Here is a 21110-nt window from a genome sequence, read left to right as displayed (position 1 = left end):
CTGTACTCCAACTTGTCGTTATTTGAGACACAACCCACAAGTGGTATCATTTGCAAACTTGCAGATGGAGTTAGAGCAGAATCTAGCCACACAGTCATGAGCGTACAGAGAGCACATGAGTGTCCCAAGAGTATAGGACTGAAGATGCAACCTTGAGGAGCATGGGTGTTTAAAATAATCATGGGAGGTGTTGTTGCCCATCCTTACTGATTACAGCCTGCAGGTCAGGAAGACAAGAATCCAGTTGCAGAGGGAGGCACTGACTCCTAGGGTTTAGAATTTGGAGAAGAGTTTGCCTGGAATTACAGTATTGAAGACGGTGCTGTAGACAACGAACAATTGTCTTATGTGGAGGAAGGGGGGCCTCAGTGAAACTTAGTGAATATTGAAAGGCCTAGACAGAGTGATGTGCAGAGGATGTTCCCTATAGTGGGATTATAGTCCAGGTCCAGAGGGCACAGCCTCAAAATAGAGGGACATCTATTTAGAACAGAAATGAAGAGGAATTTCTTTAGCCAAGAGTAGTGAATCTATGGAATTCATTGCCACAGATGGCTGTGGAGGCAGAGGCTGATAGGTCTTGATTAGTCAGGGCATCAAAACAGGGAGCAGGCAGGAGAATGGTGCTGAATAAATCATCTATGATGGAATGGCAGAGCAAACTCAATGGGCTGAATACCCCAATTCTACTCCTATGTCTTCTGGTGTTCAGCAACATCCCAAAACCCTTGAAGTGTATTAGAAGCAGAGTAACTATGTATTGAGCTGGGGGATATGAATGAGGTCCTAAATGAATCTTTTACGTCAATATTTAGCAGGAAGCAGGAGAGTTGAAGGAGGCTCTCATATTCTGGAACATGTTTATATTAGGGAAAAAATACTTAAATAATTTACAGTTTACATGGCAGGGAAATAGGGCAACCCCTCTGCACACTTCCTCACATTTGGCCCCATACCCCTCTAGGCAAGCGGGATCCCAACCTGACATCCACAGATCCTTTATTTAATGGTAGGGTTCCATGGCATAAAAAAGTTGGGAACCCCTGCTCTAGATCTTCACCAACCCTGTATCTGCCCAAACATATGTTAAACATAACTAGTTGCTTCATCACTTTCTCTGGCAGCTCATTCCATCTATCCACCAACTTGTGTGAACATGATGGTCCTCAGGTCCACCTTTAACCTTTCCCCTCTTACCCCAACTTGTGGTCCAACTCATCTTGTGCCCTCTAGTTTTAGATATGCCTACCCAAGGGGAAAAAAAAAGGTTTTGACCTTATCTATGGCCCTCATGATTCTATAAACCTCTATAAGATCACCCCTCAGCCTCCTCCACACCAGGGAAAAAAGCCTCAACTCCTCTAGCCTCTTTACAACTCAAGAATACCAGTCCCACTAACTTCCATATGGCTTCCTATACTTTTGCTCCTTTACACTCTCACTGTAACACTATGTTCTGCAATGGTTTTGTTTTCCTTCCGTACTACCTTGCTGAACTTGTATATGGAATGATCTGCCTGTGTGGCATGCAAAACAAAAGCTTTTCACTATATTCCAGTAGGTGACAATAAACTCATTACAAAATTACTTATCCTCAAGGCAAGAAGAACCAATATTTGAAGCAGGGTCACAAAAGCAAAAGAATCATGTTATTTCTGGCGGCCCAATCAGTGGCAGCAGCAGGCCCAGTGATGAGGATTCTTGCACGTCGGCAACAATTGTTTAAAAGTACAGAAGGGATATTGTTGGATGTAGGCCAATGGTGAGAGTAGGAGTGTCAGGCTTTAGCTCAAAGGAGGCTTCAGCTCAAAAGAGGTGTTGGCGCTGGGTAAGCTTCTGTTAAGGTTCCATTTTTTCTTGTCTTACTGTACCTAGAGAGGTAAATGGCTATTGTGTGCTCTCCATGCTAGATGTTGGAGTCCTGGGAGACCCAGTGTCTCCCAGGAAACTGCATCTGTGCAAAGTGCATCCGGCTGTTGCTCCTTGAAGACAGTGCTAGGGATCTGGAGCAGCAGCTGAAAGACCTTCAGTTTGTATGGGAGAGTGAGGATTAATCAGAGTTACAGGCAAGTGGTCACCCCTAAGTTGCAGGAGGTGAGTAGCTGTGTGCCTGTCAAAAGAAATGGAAATCTGAAGAGGCAGCTAACGCAGAACACCCCTGTGACCATTCCCCAAAATAATAAGTATACGGTTTTGGATACTTCTGTGGGGAATGACCTCCCAGGAGAATGCCACAGAGACAAGGTTACTAGTACTCAGCATATGTCCATGGTGCAGAAGGGAAGGAGGGAGAAGAGGGTACTGATAGTGATAGGGGACTCAATAATCAGGGGAACAACAAGAGATTCTGTAGACATAAATGGGATGTGTGTGGCATGTTGCCTCCCTGGTGCCAGAGTCAAGGATGTCTTGGACTGCATCTGCAGCATTTGAGAGGGAGAGCAGCCAGATATTTTGGTAAATATTGGTACCAATGACATAGGAAGGAAGAACAAAGAAGCCCTGAAAAGAGAATTTAGAGAGCTAGGTAGCAACCTGAGAAGCAGGACCTCCCGGGTAGTAATTTCTGGATTGCTACCTGTGCAACATGCCAGTGAGGGTAGAAACAGGATGATTTGGCAGATTAATGCATGGCCAAGAAGCTGATGCTGAACTTGACACCATTCAGATAGTAATCTGCCTTCCTGATCTTGTCATCAAAGTGGGGATAACCTCACATTTATCCACATTAAACTGCATCTGCCATGCATCTGCCCACTCACCCAACCTGTCCAAGTCACCCTGCATTCTCATAACATCCTCCTCACATTTCACACTGCCACCCAGCTTTGTGTCATCTGCAAATTTGCTAATGTTACTTTTAATCCCTTCATCTAAATCATTAATGTATATTGTAAATAGCTGTGGTCCCAGCACCGAGCCTTGCAGTACCCCACTAGTCACTGTCTGCCATTCTGAAAAGGGCCCGTTAATCCCTACTCTTTGTTTCCTGTCTGCCAAACAATTTTCTATCCATGTCAGTACCCTACCCCCAATACCTGTGTATTTTGCCCACTAACTTCCTATGTGGGACCTTATCAAAGGCGTTCTGAAAGTGCAGGTACACGAGTGCTTCCGGTAGCGCTCATGGAGTGAAGTCGCGTTCTTGACTCGCTCCATTACCTCTGAGTTTTTTTTCTCTATGGTCAGCTATACTTTAATTAACCATTAAGGCATGAATTCTTACAATACTTTGAATTAAACTGAATTCTCTGACAATTGGATGATACTTAGATCTGCTATGTCTAAGAACGGGAAAAACGGCAAGGATGGTAAACCTCCGGTTAAACCGAAAGCTACGGATCTCCCCCCGACTGAATCACCGGTGACTTTGAAAGCGATATCGGAGTTAATTCAGAGGGAAATTTCAACCTCTGTTAGGGAGATGATTCGTACGGAAATTGCAGGCCCTGTTAAAGACCTGATTCATACGGAAATCTCAACTAATCTCCAGAAAATTGCCGATTCAATTGATAAGATGCAAACATTTATTGCGGAACATCAGTCGGCTATATCTGATCTTCAAAAATTCGCGCAACAAAGTGAGCTTAAGATGGGGAAAATCGAAGAAACAATTAATGTAATGAAGAAGAAACTTGACTTTTTGACTTTTAAAAACTCTGACTTGGAATCTAGAATGCGACGGCAGAATTTACGAATGATCGGGGTGAGGGAAGCTGTGGAATCTAACAACCCCATGAAATATTTTCCTCAACTTTTAAAAGATGCATTCCCTACTGTATTTCCTGACCAACCACCGCTTCTGGATCGTGTTCACAGAATCCCATCATACTCGTCTAGGTCAGATAGACCTAGGCATGTTATCTTACGTTTTCATTACTTTCAAGACAAGGAGAGACTATTTCGATTCGCTCGATCTAAAGGTTTCATTGATTTTTCGGATCTTAAGTTCCGATTCGTGGAAGATTTCAGTAAACCAATCTGGGACCAACGGGTTCGTTACAGATCCGTGATGTCGGAATTCTATAAGATGGACTTAAGACCAGCGCTGCTGTACCCTGCACGTCTAAGGATTCGCATGTCAGATGGAGCCCTTCGTTTTTTTGATTCTCCATCGGATGCCCAGAGTTATCTGGATCAACTTTCATCTTCAACATCTTAATTGCTTTTTTTTTAATTTTCTCCGTTGATCGGAGGCTGTGAATTGGTTGGTTTTAACTTTTCTGTGCCCTATTTGGGCAGAAAAGTTTATTTTTGATTTCTTAATATGGTTGCTAAACTTTCTTTTTAACTGCGTCATTTCTTTCTTTTCCCAGGGGATTCTGGGTGGTTACTTCCTTTTTGTCATCTTACGTATTTCCTGTGTGGCCTTAAATTTTGTAGTTTTTTTAAATTTTATTCTGTTTTGCTTTTTATAACCACTTTATGTCAATAATCTTATTTTTTCTTGTTGCTGTGTCTATTCATGGGTTTGAGGTTTATTGTGGTTTTTTTTTAATATATATTTTCCGGCTTTTGTTCTGTTCTCTGTGTATTTTAATTGAGCTACCTTTTTTTTTACTTTTTTACTGTTTTATAATTAGCTGATCCTTTTCATATTTATACCTTTTTTTTTAGGGAGCGTATACCGGAAGGCATGGGGGTAGTTTTAGCGCTTGCTTCTTTCTGGCGGGTCTGCTTTAGATTTTGCCTTGGGGTCTTGGGGCGTGGGGTGGTGGGAGGGGCTTCACGTTTTAGTTTGTTTCTCTTTGGGCTATATACATTATTGAAGTACTGGTTGCGTCCTTTTTCCCGGTATCTTTTGTATGTTCTGTTTCCTCTCCGGGTTTGTGGGTCGCGCCTATCGTCAATCCTCCTTGCTGTGGGTTGACTTTAGGATTTATGGAGTCTATTATTAATTTTGTCTCCTGGAATACTAACGGTCTTAATCATCCTATTAAAAGGAAAAAAGTTTTTAAAGTGTTCCGGAGACTTAAAGCACAAATTTTATTTTTACAAGAGACCCATGTACGGAGGGGGGACAGACTACGTTTTTTCAAATTCTGGAAGGGACAACAATTTCATTCGAACTCCAATGCTAAGATTCGAGGCGTCTCTATTTTTATAGATTCCTCAGTTACTTTTATACAACAGGATATTATCTCTGATCCGAATGGTAGATTTTTATTGGTTAGTGGTTTACTATTTAATAAAAAAGTAGTTTTGGTTAATGTTTATGCTCCTAATATGGATTGTCCGGAATTTTATAAATCATTGTTTGATCAGTTTCCGAATTTGAACGAGTTTTCATTGATCTGGGGCGGAGATCTTAATACCTGTTTGTCTCCAGCTTTGGACCGTTCGGCTCCTTTACGGACTTTACCTAATAAATCTGCAAATCTGATTAATTTTTTCCTTTCTGATTCTGGGTCGACGGACATTTGGCGTTTTCTGCATCCTCAGGAAAAAGATTTTTCCTTCTTTTCACATGTTCATCATTCCTATTCAAGAATTGATTATTTTTTCATTGATTCTCGTCTTATTCCTTCAGTGATTAAATGTGATTATGATTCTATAACCATTTCGGATCATGCTCCACTTAAGCTTTCTATTAAAATTATGGCCAATATACCAAATAATAGACAATGGCGTTTTAATTCGCTGTTGCTTCAGGACTCGGACTTTGTTAATTTTATGAATGAACAGATTGAGCTTTTTTTTTTACAATTAACCATACAGAAGATATTTCGGTTAACACTTTGGGACACTTTTAAAGCCTATATTCGGGGTCAGATTATTTCGTATTCTGTTGCTTTGAGGAAGAAACAGAAGCAGGAGGAGATGGCAATTGTGGACAAGATTAAAGAAATTGATAAGAAATATGTTATGGCTCCTTCTGAGTTATACAAACAAAGAACTGAACTTCAAATGGAACACAGTTTACTACTCTCGTCCTCGATTGTAAACCAATTAAAGAAAACAAGAAGTGACTTTTATGTTCACAGTGACAAAATTGGCAAGCTGCTGGCTAATCAATTGAAATCTAATTATGTTAAATCTCAAATCAATCAGATTTATAACCAAAATGATCGATTGATACTGGATCATGTGGGGATTAATCAAACCTTTTGTGATTTTTATTCTTCTTTATATCAATCAGAGTCTCCTCGAGATTCTAAATATATGAATGATTTTTTAGATAAGTTAGACTTCCCTCAGATTTCACAGGATATGTCTTCTTTATTAGATACTTCCATTACAATGGATGAGATTAAGAATGTTATTTTTTCTATGAATCTGGGGAAAGCTCCTGGCCCTAATGGGTTTACCGTTGAATTTTATAAATGTTTTGCTTCTTTATTGATTCCTTGGCTCTGTAGGGTTTTTGAGGCTTCTTTGAAACTTGGTAAACTTCCTGAATCTTTTAATAGAGCATCAATTTCTCTAATACTAAAGAAGGATAAAGACCCTGCTCAATGTGCATCTTATAGACCAATATCTTTATTAAATGTTGATTCTAAAGTTTTTTCTAAGTTATTAGCAAATAGACTAGAAAAAGTACTTCCTTCTATTATTTCGGAAGACCAAACGGGTTTTATTAAAGGTCGTTACTCTTTTTATAATATTCGTACATTGTTAAATATCGTTTATACTCCCTCACAAAATGTTCCTGAGTGTGTTATTTCTTTAGATGCCGAGAAAGCTTTTGATAGAGTAGAATGGCCTTATTTATTTAAGGTGCTTGAAATGTTTAATTTTAGCTTGAAATTTATATCCTGGATTAAACTGTTATATCATTCCCCTGTAGCCTCGGTTCGTACTAACTCTTTAAACTCACCTTTTTTTCCTCTCTTTCGTGGTACTCGACAAGGCTGTCCTCTTAGTCCCCTATTATTTGATATTGCATTAGAACCTCTTGCAATTGCTATTCGAGAATCTTCAAATATTACTGGGATAACTCGGGGATTAAAGTCCCATAAATTATCACTCTATGCTGATGATTTACTTTTATATATTTCTAATCCTGAGAAATCCATTCCTGCTGTTTTAGAGTTATTAGCACAATTTGGTCTTTTCTCAGGTTATAAATTAAATCTTAGTAAGAGTGAACTTTTTCCGATTAATAAACATCTTCCCTTATATTATAAATTTCCATTTAAATTGATTAATAATTACTTTTCATATCTTGGGATTAAAATTACTTGTAAATACAAAGATTTATTTAAGACTAACTTTTTACCATTAATAGACCATATTACTCAACTTTCATCTAAATGGTTTCCCTTATATTTAACTTTGATTGGTCGTATTAATGCAGTTAAGATGTTTTTTTTGCCAAAATTTTTATATGTGTTTCAGGCATTACCAATTTTCGTTCCAAAATCTTTTTTTGATAAAGTTGACTCTAAAATTTCTTCATTTATTTGGCAGAATAAGAATCCGAGACTGGGTAAAATACATTTACAGAAAGCTAAGAGAGATGGAGGTTTAGCATTACCTAACTTTAGATTCTATTATTGGGCTATTAATATTCGACATATGAAATTTTGGTTACTTGACCAGGACATACTATCTATTCCTAAATGGGTAGCATTGGAATTACAATCTGTTCAGGGTTATACACTTGGTTCTATTTTAGGCTCCTCTCTCCCTTTTGATTCGAAACGTCTTAAGCAGGTCTCTAACCCGATAGTTAAATATGCTTTGCGCATTTGGTTCCAATTCAGAAAATTTTTTGATCTTAATCAATTCGGGTTAGCGATTCCTATTTTAGGTAACATATTTTTTCCTCCCTCTTTTACGGATCGCGCTTTTCAAACTTGGAAGACTAAGGGTATTTTACGGTTTTTGGATTTATTTTTAGATGGTTCCCTTGTGTCTTTTGAACAATTATCTAATAAATATAACTTATCAAGAATACATTTTTTTAGATATTTACAAGTTAGAAATTTCCTAAGTACTATACTTTCTTCCTTTCCAATGCTTCCTCCTATATATATTTTAGATTCGATAATTAACCTTAATCCATGTCAGAAAGGTGCATCGGCTATGATTTATAATATTATTATGAAACTTAGGAAAGCTCCATTTGATAAGATTAGGGTAGATTGGGAACAGGAATTGGGGCTTACCATTTCTGTGGATGATTGGGGGCAGATTTTACAATTAGTTAATACTTCCTCTATTTGTGCTAAACATTCCCTAATTCAATTTAAAGTGGTTCATAGAGCACATATGTCCAAAGATAAGTTAGCGCGTTTTTACTCGCATATTAATCCTTTCTGTGATAGATGTTCGGGGCAGATAGCCTCTTTAACTCATATGTTTTGGTCTTGCCCTACTTTGGAAACTTTTTGGAGAGATATTTTCAATATTATTTCTAAGGTATTAAATATAGATATCTCTCCTCACCCTATTACTGCTATCTTTGGACTACCTAAAATTTCTAGTAATCTTTCCCCTTCAGCCCGTAGAATGATTGCATTTCTTACTTTAATGGCGAAAAGATGTATTTTACAACATTGGAAAGAGCTTAATGCTCCAACTACCTTTTTTTGGTTTTCTCAGACGATTTTATGTTTGAATCTGGAGAAAATTAGAAGTAACCTTTATGATTCTTCATTTAAATTTGAACAGATTTGGGGACCTTTTATTCGATATTTTCATTTAATGTAATATTTACCCTTCTTGTTTTTTTTTCACTGTTTTTAATGGAGGTCGGGATTGAGGACGTGATTTTAAGTTTAACTCTGTTTGGTTTCAAGTTAGCCCATTGCTTTGCCTTGCTTTTAGTTAGCTGCACGGTGGGTTTTTTTTTGGGGGTTTTTTTTTTCTTTTTTTTTCCATTGATATATATAAAATTTAGTATACTATTATGTTATCTTGGTTTCTTATGTTTAAATTACATTGTTTGTAGTATTTTTTTTGGTATTGATATCTTTTGGAATTTTATTATACTTTAACATTGTATTAATGTTTATATGGCTTACCTTTTTTGTATACTTACTCAATAAAAAGATTTAAAAAGAAAGAAAGTGCAGGTACACTACATTCACTGGCTTTCCCATGTCCATTTTCATAGTTACATCCTCAAAAAATTCCAGAAGATTAGTCAAGCATGATTTCCCCTTCGTAAATCCATGCTGACTCGGACCTATCCTGCTGCTGCTATCCAAATATGCCGCTATTTCATCTTTTATAATGGACTCCAACATCTTCCCCACCACTGATCTCAGACTAACTGGTCTATAATTGCCTGTTTTCTCTCTCCCTCCTTATACTTATACTTCACACTTTCTTAAAAAGTGAGATAAGATTAGCTACTCTCCAATCCACAGGAACTAATCCTGAATCTATAGAACATTGGAAAATGATTACCAATGCATCCACGATTTCTAGAGCCACCTCCTTAAGTACCAGGCCCTGGGGATTTATCACCCTTCAGTCCCATCAGTTTACCCAACACCATTTTCTGCCTAATGCGAATTTCCTTCAGTTCCTCCGTTACCCTAGGTCCTCTGGCCACTATCATATCTGGGAGATTGTTTGTGTCTTCCCTTGTGAAGACAGATCCGTAGAGAGTGGTGAGTGCGTAGAATGGGCTGCCGGCAATGGTGGTGGAGGCGGAGGCGGAAACGATAGGGTCTTTTAAGGGACTTTTGGATAGGTACATGGAGCTTAGAAAAATAGAGGGCTATGGGTAAGCCCAGTAATTTCTAAGGTAGAAATTTCTAATTTCTAATGTTCAGCACAACTTTGTGGGCCGAAGGGGCCGTATTGTGCTGTAGGTTTTCTATGTTTCTAAAAAGGGAAGCAGGATAGTCATGCATTAGTACTTGAGAAATCACTGGAAAAATAGATAAGGATTTATGTTCGCTTTGAAAGTAGTTTCCTGATCAACGTCGGGTCTCACTGACACACAGGAGACCACACCAGGAGCATCGGACAAATGCTACACCTGCCCCTACACCTCCTCCCTCACTACCATTCAGAGCCCCAAACAGTCCTTCCAAGTGAGGTGACACTTCACCTGTGAGTCTGTTGGGGTCATATACTGTGTCCGGTGCTGCCGGTGTGGCCTCCTGTAGATCAGTGAGACCCAACGTAGATTGGGAGACCACTTCAGCGAGCACCTGTGCTCCATTCGCCAGAAAAGGTGGGATCTCCCAGTGGCCATCCATTTCAATTCCACTTCCCATTCCCATATGTCTATCCATGGCCTCTTCTACTGTTGCGATGAGGCCACAGTCAGGTTAGACGACAACACCTATATTCCATCTGGTTAGCCTCCAACCCGATGGCATGAGCATCAATTTCTTGAGTACCGCCCCCTACCTCTTTCACCATTCCCCATCCCCTTTAGCCTCTCTCACCTCATTTCCTTACTTGCCCATTGACTCTCTCTGATGTTCCTCCCCTCTTTTCTTTCCTCCATGGCCCTCTGTCCTCTCCTATTAGATTCCCCCTTCTCTAGCCCTGTATCCTTCACCAATCAAATTCCTAGCTCTTTACTTCACCCCTCCCTGCTTTACTTATCACCTTGTGTTTGTCCCTCCCCTCTACTCCTCATCTTTTTTGCCTCCAGTCTTCCCAAAGGGTCTCAGCCCGAAATGTCAACTGTACTCTTTTCTGACTGGAATTCTGTCAACACTGATGTACTGCGAGGATCAATGCTGGGACTTCGCTGTTTGAAATGTCTTAGATAAAAATGTAGATGGCCTGATTAGTGTTTGCTTACAACACAAAATTAGTATGTTGTAGACTATGAAGGAGTCTAAAGATACTGAGACATGGATCATTGACAAGTAAGGCAGAGCAGTGGCAAACTGGATTTAATGCAGAGAAGTGTGAGGGCACACATATTGGGATGTCAAAAACAAGCAGGAGATACACAGTAAACAGCAGAGATCTTTGGAGTGTTGATTCACAGAGACACCGTGGAGTGCAAGCTCATATAGCTCCCAGAAAATAGTGAAACAGATGGATAGGGTAGTGAAGAAAACATTTGCCATGTTTTCATGCATAAGCTGAGGCAATGAGTACAAGGGCTGGAATGTTCTGCTGCAGCTGTATGCCACAGAGAACGGTGTGCTGTTCTGGTTGGTACACTACTGGAAGGATGTGGCCTAAAATCGAAAGCTTCAGTTACAAGACAAGATTGGTTTGTTACCCAGCCTATCCAATCTTGTCTTGTAACTCACTAGTGAAGAGATTATTATGGGGTGACCATATAGATATTTATAAGATTATGAAGAGCAATGGTTTAAAGTGAAAGGGGACAAGTTTTTCCATGCAGAGGGTGGTGGTTATATGGAATGAAATGCAACTGAAGCAGTAAAGACAGAAACAATGACAACATTTAATAGGCAATTAACAGGCACTTGGATAGGAAAGGAGTAGAGACACATGGCTAATGCATGTAAATGGCATGAACAAAGACAGACGTCATGATTGGCATGGCAGAATTGGGCCAAACAGCTGTATAATTCTATAAGAGGCGGGTATTCTGCAGTGAAATACTCACCTTTTACTTTCTCAAAGCCTGTTTACAAGGCCTAAATCAAAATTATATAGGAAAGTTTACAACTTGCCTGAATAAGTGCAATTCAAATAATACTCATCATCAGCACATCCTCCAGCATGGCTGTATGTACGAAATCCACAACAACTGGAATATTGTTTCCAGTTCTCAATGCCATACTTTAAACAAAATGAAAAAGCTTTAGAGAGGGTTCAAAAGGATTACTCAAATGACTGCAGGCAGGGAGGAAGGATTTTGGGTATTCAGAATGAAGAACTAAAGGAAAATTGAGGGAATGAAAATTAGAATGGAACATTAGATGACGACAATATCATGATCATAATCTTACAGAATGGCAGAGCAGGGTTAAACAGCCACATCACCTATTCTGAGTGCTATTCTTATGACATAAATACTTTTCACCGACTACCATAAATAGGTATAAATACCAAACATCAGACACCTGTCAGATGGATGGAACTCTGAAAGCAGGGAAGGCCGTCTTCGGAGTTGCTGATGTTGCTGCTGCTGTAAGAGCTGTGAATCCTGAAGATGAGAACGATAGTCTGGAACTGCAAACTCCTGGAAAACAACAAGACTCAAATCAGATTTTATGTGGACCGAACATGGAATGCAACTGAATTAGACACCTAAGAGGTAACCCTGCTTGCAGGTAAGGTAACCACATTTCTCTATTTACCTGACTTTACAGAAAATGATATGGTAGCAGAGACCTTTTACACTTATGGCATAGATGGTGGTCATTTAGCCTCAGCCAGCCAGTGCTGGCACTAAGGGCACCTATGTTATCACTTTAACCTATTCTCTCACAGTCAGTTAACTCTGATGTCACCAATAAAATATTTTACCCTTGTCTATTAACCGATCCTGCAATGTCTTTCAAAAGTGACAATACACTTTGGTCAATAGTCTTGTCAATATCCTCATAGGATCTTTTTTTTTTTACATGCTTCAATGTAATCATATCCTTCGATATGATTACTGACGAAGGGTCTCGGCCTGAAACGTCGACTGTACCTCTTCCCAGAGATGCTGCCTGGCCTGATGCGTTCACCAGCAACTTTGATGTGTGTTGCGAAAATCTTTTCTTTGTACTTTTGTCAGTTAAATAAAGGTTCACGTGAATTAACATATCACAGATTTTTGTTTTTATTGCATTTTGGAAAATATCCCAACTTTTCTGGAAATGGGGTTTGTAGTTCCCACCCCTGCCAAATTATTTTAAACCTCCCCAACAACTCTAATAAATCCATACAAGTCTGTTCTAATCTAATTCCTACCAGTGCACCTTTCCAATGAACTTTGGTCGACTCCTCACTCATGCCTCTGTAGTTAACTTCACTCAACTCTAATACCAATACACATGACTTTAGCTTCTCCATCTCAAAATGCAGGGTGATTTCTATTGTATTATAATCACTGCCTTTTAAGAGCTCTATGATCAAATCTGGTTCATTACACAACACCCAATCCAGGAATGCTTTTCCCCAGTGGACTCAACCACAAGCTGTTGCTCTAAAAACTCACCTCGTAGATAGTCTACAAATTCTTTTGCTTAGGATCCAGTGCCAACATAATTTCCCCAGTTTACCTGCATATTGAAGTCCCCCATGAGTACTCTAACATTGCCTTTCTTGCATGCTTTTTCTTTCTACTGTTATAACGTGTACCTCACATCCTCGCTACTATTCGGAGGCCTGAATACAACTCCTATTATATGTTTTTACTCTTGGTAGTTTTTTTAAAAAATTCTACTTAAAAGGATTCTACATCTTCTGATCTTATGCCACTTCTTGCTAAGGGTTTGATTTAATTTCTTTTTAAACAAAGTCCGCGTCCCTCTGTCCACCTGTCTCTCTTTTCGATAGGATGGGTATCATTGGATAATCTTGATCACTGTGATCTTCTTTCAACCACAACTCTGATGTCCACATCATACTTACCAATTTCTAACTGTACTATAGGCTCAATTATCTTGTTTTGTATACTACAATCATGCAAACATCTTTCATCCTCTTCTCAATGTTGCCTGAAGTTAATTCGTATCCCTAACCAAACTGTTTTTTTTATTATTATGGTAAATTCAGTGTCCTCTCCCACACTCTCCTTCCATTTTACTTTATCTATACTTTTCTAGTCTGCTGAACTCAAGAATCAATGTCCTCAGGATTTTAAATCATTAGTTGAGGAGAGTGGGTGGCAGGGTGGAGATGTGTCTTTACCAAAGGAGGTATAAGGCGCTCCTTCCCTCCACTAGTCAACAGTTCATCCTTGGGCAGGTGTAGCACCTGCTTAGCCCCTGACAAGGGTCAGGTTAATTCACTGGAGCAGGCGGTGGATGGTCCTACAAGTAGCTGGTGCATATCACGTTTCAGTTACGCCAGGCCGCATTGATAATGGCATGGATCACCTGTCTTATGAAGACACTGCCCAGAAGCCAAGGGTAAACCAATTCTGTAGAAAAATTTGCCTAGAACAATCATGGTCAATGACCATTTCTCCTTAACATCATCATAATGATGATGATGTTGTTAGGGAGAAAAGCCTCTGTCAGGAATAGGTCAGTGGATAACCAATGGCAGATATTTAATTACGCAAACAACAGGAATTCTGCAGATGCTGGAAATTCAAGCAACACACATAAAAGTTGCTGGTGAACGCAGCAGGCCAGGCAGCATCTCTAGGAAGAGGTGCAGTCGACGTTTCAGGCCGAGACCCTTCGTCAGGACTAACTGAAGGAAGAGTGAGTAAGGGATTTGAAAGTTGGAGGGGGAGGGGGAGATCCAAAATGATAGGAGAAGACAGGAGGGGGAGGGATGGAGCCAAGAGCTGGACAGGTGATAGGCAAAAGGGATACGAGAGGATCATGGGACAGGAGGTCCGGGAAGAAAGACGAGGGCGGGGACCCAGATATTTAATTGGCTATTTCATTGTGATTAGCATAAATATATCACAATTAAAAAGAGGGATTTAAAAAAGAGCTTTCATGGTTAACAACCAAGGTCAAGTAAAATATTAAATCAGCAAATAGAGCATTCAAAGTGGCTAGGGCTAATGGCGGACCAGGAGATGAACAGAGAGACCAAGGGTTTCAAGTGTAACATTTCCTGAAAATGGCAACACATTAGTGGGATGGTGAACAGCACTGGCATATTTATCCTCATAGATCTGGACAGAGAATATAACAGCTGGGCCATTATATTTGAAGTGATGTCAATATTGGTTAAGCCACACATGGGGGTATTGCATGCAGTGCTGGGCTCCACACTATCGGATAGATGCAACTGCACTGGAGAGAGGGTGCAGAGGAAATTCACCTGGATATTGCCATTTTTGCCGCATACTGCTGTCATAAAGCAATTAACTTCAAATAATAATAAAAACTTTATTGATCCAGAGTGGGAAATTATTCTGTTACAGAAGCAACATTTAAAAACACACTTTGTAGCATGTAGACTTAACTAATAACAAAGTACAGAATAATATACACAATAATAATCTACCAATGTGCAATAATGTATAAAATCATAAAACAGAGACCATTGTACTTTGTACTATGATGTGTGTTCTCCTGTCGCAGATTTGAACATTTGTATACGTTTTATTCCATTTGGTAGGAAAGATTTTCTGTCACAAATCTTGTGCCAGCAGAGCTGAAGGAGTCTGTTCGAAAGGATGCTCTGCTGCTTATTCAGTAGGTCATGAAGAGGATGTGCCAGATTGTCCATAATGGTTAAAACTTTGTTTAGTGACCTCCTCTCCACCACAAACTCAAAAGGCTGGGTTGTAGCCAAGGACAGTTCCATCCTTTTTCATGAGTTTAGTCTTTTAGCATCACCAGCACGGCTCCCCAACATAAAGCCCCAATAAGACAGAGATAATAAGCCCGACTCTAATTTAGGACTTTAGTTTTGAGGAGAGATTGGAGAGGCTAGGCTTGTCTTCCTTGGAGTAAAGGAGTCTGAGGGGTGATCTGGTAGAAGTATACACGAACACGAGAAGCATAGATAGAATGGTTCCCATCTGGAATGTGCCAGAGGTGGGTGGAATCTGATATAACTGCTATATTCAGACGACGCTTGAACAGGCAAAGCATAAAGGGATATTGTCCTAATGCAGTCAAATGGGCTTAGTGTAGGTGATCAAAAGGTCTGTACTTATTTGGTGGGGCACAGGCCACATTTCTCTGCTGTACAATTCTGACTCTATCCCATCTAAAACAGCCACAATTTTGTATACCTGTCAATTCTCCTTTCAATCTTCTTTGCTTTAAGGAGAACAACCTCAGCTTCTCCAGTTTAAACTTGCAGATTAAATCTCTTATCCCTAGAACTATGCTAAGAAATCTTTCCTGAACCCAATCCTGACCTTTGCGTACTTCTGTGCTGTTGAGGATTGGATGCGGCTCCAGTTACAGCCTAACCAGTGAAAGCTAAAGGCTTAAATTAACCTTCTTGATTTATACTATTCTTAAGAATTCCAGGATCTCATATACTTGTCATATCGCAAAATCAACACAGTCAAAGAATTCTGCGCATAAATATCCAGGTCCACAGAGATAATGCACGCTCTTTAGTAATTTCACCCATTTGTCGTTCCTCGCTCTTTCTACCAATAGATATCATCAGATTTTTCTGTATTAAATTTCAACTACTGTGTGTCCACGCATTCCCAGTGACTTATTTATACTTTTCTGCAGACTTTCATCACCATTCCCATAGGTTTAATCACCACTTCAAGCTTGGAGCCGTCAGCCAAATTTGAAACTTTTCTACATACATCTACAACCATGGTCTTCAAATTTTCTACCCTGAACCCATTTTCCGTTCTGCCATTTAACACTATGTCATGAACTTTAATTTTACAAATCAGTTTCTTTAACATTACCTGTTAATTGACCAAACAATCCAATTCATTAGACTCCATCTGTATTTGACAAATACTGGCTCCAACTTGTTAACTCAAACATCAGATACTGATTATTTTTTCCTTGATTATGTCTCAAAACCATTGTGCTTTTAAATTGATTAATTGCAGTTGCCATGTCCATAGCACACTTACTTAAATATATTTACCATTTTCAAGTCTGCCTCCTATGCCTCGGGAGAAATGGAAAGACTATGATAAACCTTTCTGCGGTCTCCATCTCCACCTCAGTCAGTAATCTGGAATGCATCTCAATGTGAGGTTGACTATTGGCAGAGTATGCCTTTCTAGTACTTCCTCCTTTTTGATTTTCACCTATCCATTGTCACGTTCACTTAGAAACATATGAATTATGTTAGGGGAAGAAGGGCAAACACTCATTGCCTGCATTGGGGAATGGGAGTGGAAAAAGTCAGCTGCTTTAATTCCAGGACATGACGATATCACATAACATGACCTGATCCCAGAACATAGGTGCAATCATAAAGAAAGTGCACCAGTATCTTTACTTTCTTCAGAGATTAAGGAATCAGAATCAGGTTTATTATCACCGGCATGTGACGTGAAATTTGTTAACTTAGCTGCAGCAGTTCAATACAATACAATCTAGCAGAGAGAAAAAAAACATAATAAGTAAACAAGTAATCAATTACGTATACTGAATAGATTTAAATAAAAAATGTGAAAAAACAAAAATACTGTATATTTTTTAAAAAAGTGAGGCAGTGTCCAAAGCTCCAATGCCCATTTAGGAATCAGATGGCAGAGGGGAAGAAGCTGTTCCTGAATCGCTGAGTGTGCGCCTTCAGGCTTCTGTATCTCCTACCTGATGGTAACAGTGAGAAAAGGGCATGCCCTGGGTGCTAAAAGTCCTTAATAATGGATGCTGCCTTTCTGAGACACCACTCCCTGAAGATGTCTTGGGTATTTTGTAGGCTAGTGCCCAGGATGGAGCTGACTAGATTTCCAACCATCTGCAGCTTCTTTCGGTCCTGTGCAGCCTCCATACCAGACAGTGATGCAGCCTGTCAGAATGCTCTCAATGGTACAACTACAGAAGTTTTTGAGTGTATTTGTTGACATGTCAAATCTCTTCAAACTCCTAATAAAGTACAGCCGCCATCTTGCCTTCTTTATGACTACATCAATATGTTGGGACCAGGTTAAATCCTCAGAGAACTTGACGCCCAGGAACTTGAAGCTGCTCAATCTCTCCACTTCTGCTCCCTCTATGAGGATTGGTATGTGTTCCTTTGTCTGAAGTCCACAATCAGCTCTTTCGCCTTACTGATGTTGGGACGTTGAGTGCTAGGTTGTTGCCGCAGCACCATTCCACTAGTTGGCATATCTCACTCCTGTACGCCCTCTCATCACCACCTGAGATTCTACCAACAATGGTTGTATCGTCAGCAAAATTGTAGATGGTATTTGAGCTATGCCTAGCCACACAGTCATGTGTATACAGAGAGTAGAGCAGTGGGCCAAGCACACACCCCTGAGGTGCACCAGTGTTGATCGTCAGCGAGGAGGATATGTTATCACCAATCTGCATGGACTGCGGTCCTCCAGTTAGGAAGTCAAGAATCCGATTGCAGAGGGAGGTACAGAGACCCAGGTTCTGCAACTTCTCATTCAGGATTGTGGGAATGATGGTATTAAATGCTGAGCTATAGTCGATGAACAGCATCCTGACGTAGGTGTTTGTGTTGTCTAGGTGGTCTAACGCCGTGTGGAGAGCCATTGAGATTGCATCTGCCATTGACCTATTGTGGTGATAGGAAAATTGCAATGGGTCCAGCTCCTTGCTGAGGCAGGAGTTCAGTCTGGTCATAATCAACCTCTCAAAGCATTTCATCACTGTAGATGTGAGTGCTGCTGGGTGATAGTCAATAAGGCAGCCCACATTATTCTTCTTTGGCACTGGTATAATTGTTGCCATTTTGAAGCAAGTGGGAACTTCTGCCCATAGCAGTGAGGGGTTGAAAATGTCCTTGAATACTCCTGCTAGTTGGTTGGCACAGGTTTTCAGAGCCTTACCAGGTACTCCATCTGAACCTTCTGCCTTATGAGGATTCACTCTCTTTAAAGACAGTCTAACATCGGCCTCTGAGATGGAGATCACAGGGTCATCAGGTGCAGCAGGGATCTTCACAGGCATAGTTGCGTTCACCCTTTCGAAGCGTGCATAGAAGGCGTTGAATTCATCTGCTATTGAAGCATCGCTGCCATTCATACTATTGGGTTCGCTTTGTAGGAAGCAATGTCTTGCAGTGCTGCCAGAGTTGCTATGCATCTGATATCGCCTCCAACCTTGCTCAAAATTGTCTCTTCGCCCTTGAAATAGCCCTCTGCAAATCATACCTAGTTTTCTCGACAGGCCCGGGTTGCCAGACTTGAATGCCAAGATCTAGCCTTCAGCAAGATAACTTACCTGCTGGTTCATCCACAGCTTTTGGTTTGGGAATGTACAGTAAGTCTTTGTAGGTACAGGTTTTAATGAAATCAGTAACAACTCATCACCAAATGCTAGCAAAATTCTACAGATGTTCTGCTGAAAGCATCCTGACTGGCTGTATCATAGTCTGCAATAACAATTCGAATGGCAGTGGACTTTGCCCAATATATCATGGCACATCCCTCCTTACTACCGGTATTATCCACAAGAGGTGCTGCCTTAAGAACACATGTATCAAAGATCACCACCCACTGACCGTGCCACCTTTTTGCAGCTACCATCAGGCAGGAAGTACTAAAGCCTCTAAGTCTCACACACCAAGTTTAAGAACAGCGACTTCCCTTCAACCATTCAGTTTTTGTACCAACTGGCAAAGCCTTAATCACTAGTTTTCAACACTGATTAGTTTGCACTAAAATAACCTTTTTAAAATTCTAATTGTGTTCTTTCTTGTAAAAATTGTGTATTTTATATTTAATGTTTTTCTTGTGAATGCTGCTCATCCGATGCTGTGTGCCTGCATTGCTGCTGCAAGTAAGTTTTTCAGTGCACCAGTGCCAATGGATATTTAAATCAACTTGAATTAGAAGCACAATAAGATCATTTTAAAAAATCTTGGCTGATCTGGTTACAACAATAATTTGCATTCTTGCCTATACCCTTGCAAACCTACCGCCGCCATGCTTATAAAGCATCGATTTAACAGTTAATAATATTCAAAGCAACTGTATCCACCTCACAAAGAAATATAGAAAACCTACAGCACAATACAGGCCCTTCAGCCCACAAAGTTATGCCAAACATGTTCTTACCTTAGAAATTATCTAGGGTTACCTATAGCTCTCTACTTTGCCAAGCTCCATGTACCTATCCAGGAGTTTCTTAAAAGACCCTATCGTATCCGCCTCCACCACCGTTGCTGGCAGCCCATTCCACGCACCCACCACTCTCTGCACAAAAGACTTATCCCTGACATCTCCTCTGTGCCTACTTCAAAGCATCTTAAAACTGTGCCCTCTCGTGCTAGCTTTGACATCCAGATGCTCAACCTTACGACAAAAAAAATTCAATCTCCGACTTAGGATTTTTAAAGAAAACCTTTGACCTTAATTGATGATGATTATGAAGACACGTAGTCCTCTTTTATTGTCATTTAGTAATGCATGCATTAAGAAATGATACATTATTTCCTCCAGTGTGATATCACAAAACACAGGACTGAAAAAACTGACAAAACCACATAATTATAACATATAGTTACAAACAGTGTAACAATACCATAACTTGATGAAGAAGTCCGTGAGCACAGAAAAGTTCAATGTTTCTCAAATATCCCACATCTCACGCAGACGGGAGAAAGAAGAAAAACTCTCCCTGCCATGCCGACCACAATCCGACTCTGAAAACATCCAAAAACTTCGAGGTCTGATCAGCTCTCCGACACCAAGTACTGAGCGCCATCTCTGTCCGAACGATTCGACCTCCTTCTCGGTCAGCAAAAGCAGGCAAAGCTGAGGATCTTGAGGCCTACCCTCCGAAACATTCACGACCACACAGTAATGACAGCTGCGAACGGGTGTTTCAGAAATGTCTCCAGATGTTCCTCTGTGCTTTCACGTCCATTCTCTATCAAATCAGAATTGTCCACGGCCTCTATTTAACGGATACGATATCATTTTCACCAGAGAGCTGTGCATGCGGGCGCGCTGCCATCTTCTCCTCCCGTCGTCAGATTCTCTCACAAGATGAAAAGTCTCTGAGTCATACAATTGCACAGCACAGGACAGGTGATTAGGTCCAACTCATCCATGTCAGCCAAGCTGTCCATCTGAGCAGGTCCAATTCCCTGCATTTGGCCCATACCTTTCCTATCTACGCTCCCATCTAAAGGTTTTTTTTAAATTTGGTAATTGTAACAGCTTTCTCCAAAGATACCACAAATCCTGTATGGAAAAACTTGCCCCTCGGGTTCTCTTTAGATTTTTCTCCTCTCATCTTAATTCTATGCTCTCTAGTTTTGTATTTACATACCCAGAGGAAATTACTACAATCATTTATCATATGTATGTCCCTTATAATTTTATACACCTCCCAGCAGTCTATTCTCCAGGGAAAACAGGAGAATTTTCCCTGCCTACCCGGATTCGCCCCAGAACTCATGCCCTCCAGTCCTAGTAATATCCTCGTGAATCTACTCTGCTCCCTTTC

The 21110-nt window shown here is 40.2% G+C and overlaps 1 protein-coding gene across 15 annotated transcripts in view; it reads right to left on the bottom strand.

Annotated features, from left to right (window-relative positions):
* Positions 1-21110, bottom strand: part of ncor1 (nuclear receptor corepressor 1) — a 337051-nt gene that overhangs the window by 265208 nt on the left and 50733 nt on the right. For all 15 annotated transcript variants that reach the window (XM_063031052.1, XM_063031066.1, XM_063031065.1 and 12 more), the window contains one exon: positions 11964-12082. In XM_063031052.1, coding sequence (XP_062887122.1) covers positions 11964-12082 — 119 coding nt within the window. The remainder of the gene's footprint in view (positions 1-11963; positions 12083-21110) is intronic.

The sequence above is a fragment of the Mobula hypostoma genome, chromosome 23 (genome assembly GCF_963921235.1).
Source record: "Mobula hypostoma chromosome 23, sMobHyp1.1, whole genome shotgun sequence".
NCBI classification, from domain to species: domain Eukaryota; kingdom Metazoa; phylum Chordata; class Chondrichthyes; order Myliobatiformes; family Myliobatidae; genus Mobula; species Mobula hypostoma.
Note: the sequence above shows the minus strand (reverse complement) of the source record. Positions and strands in the feature narration are given on the sequence as shown.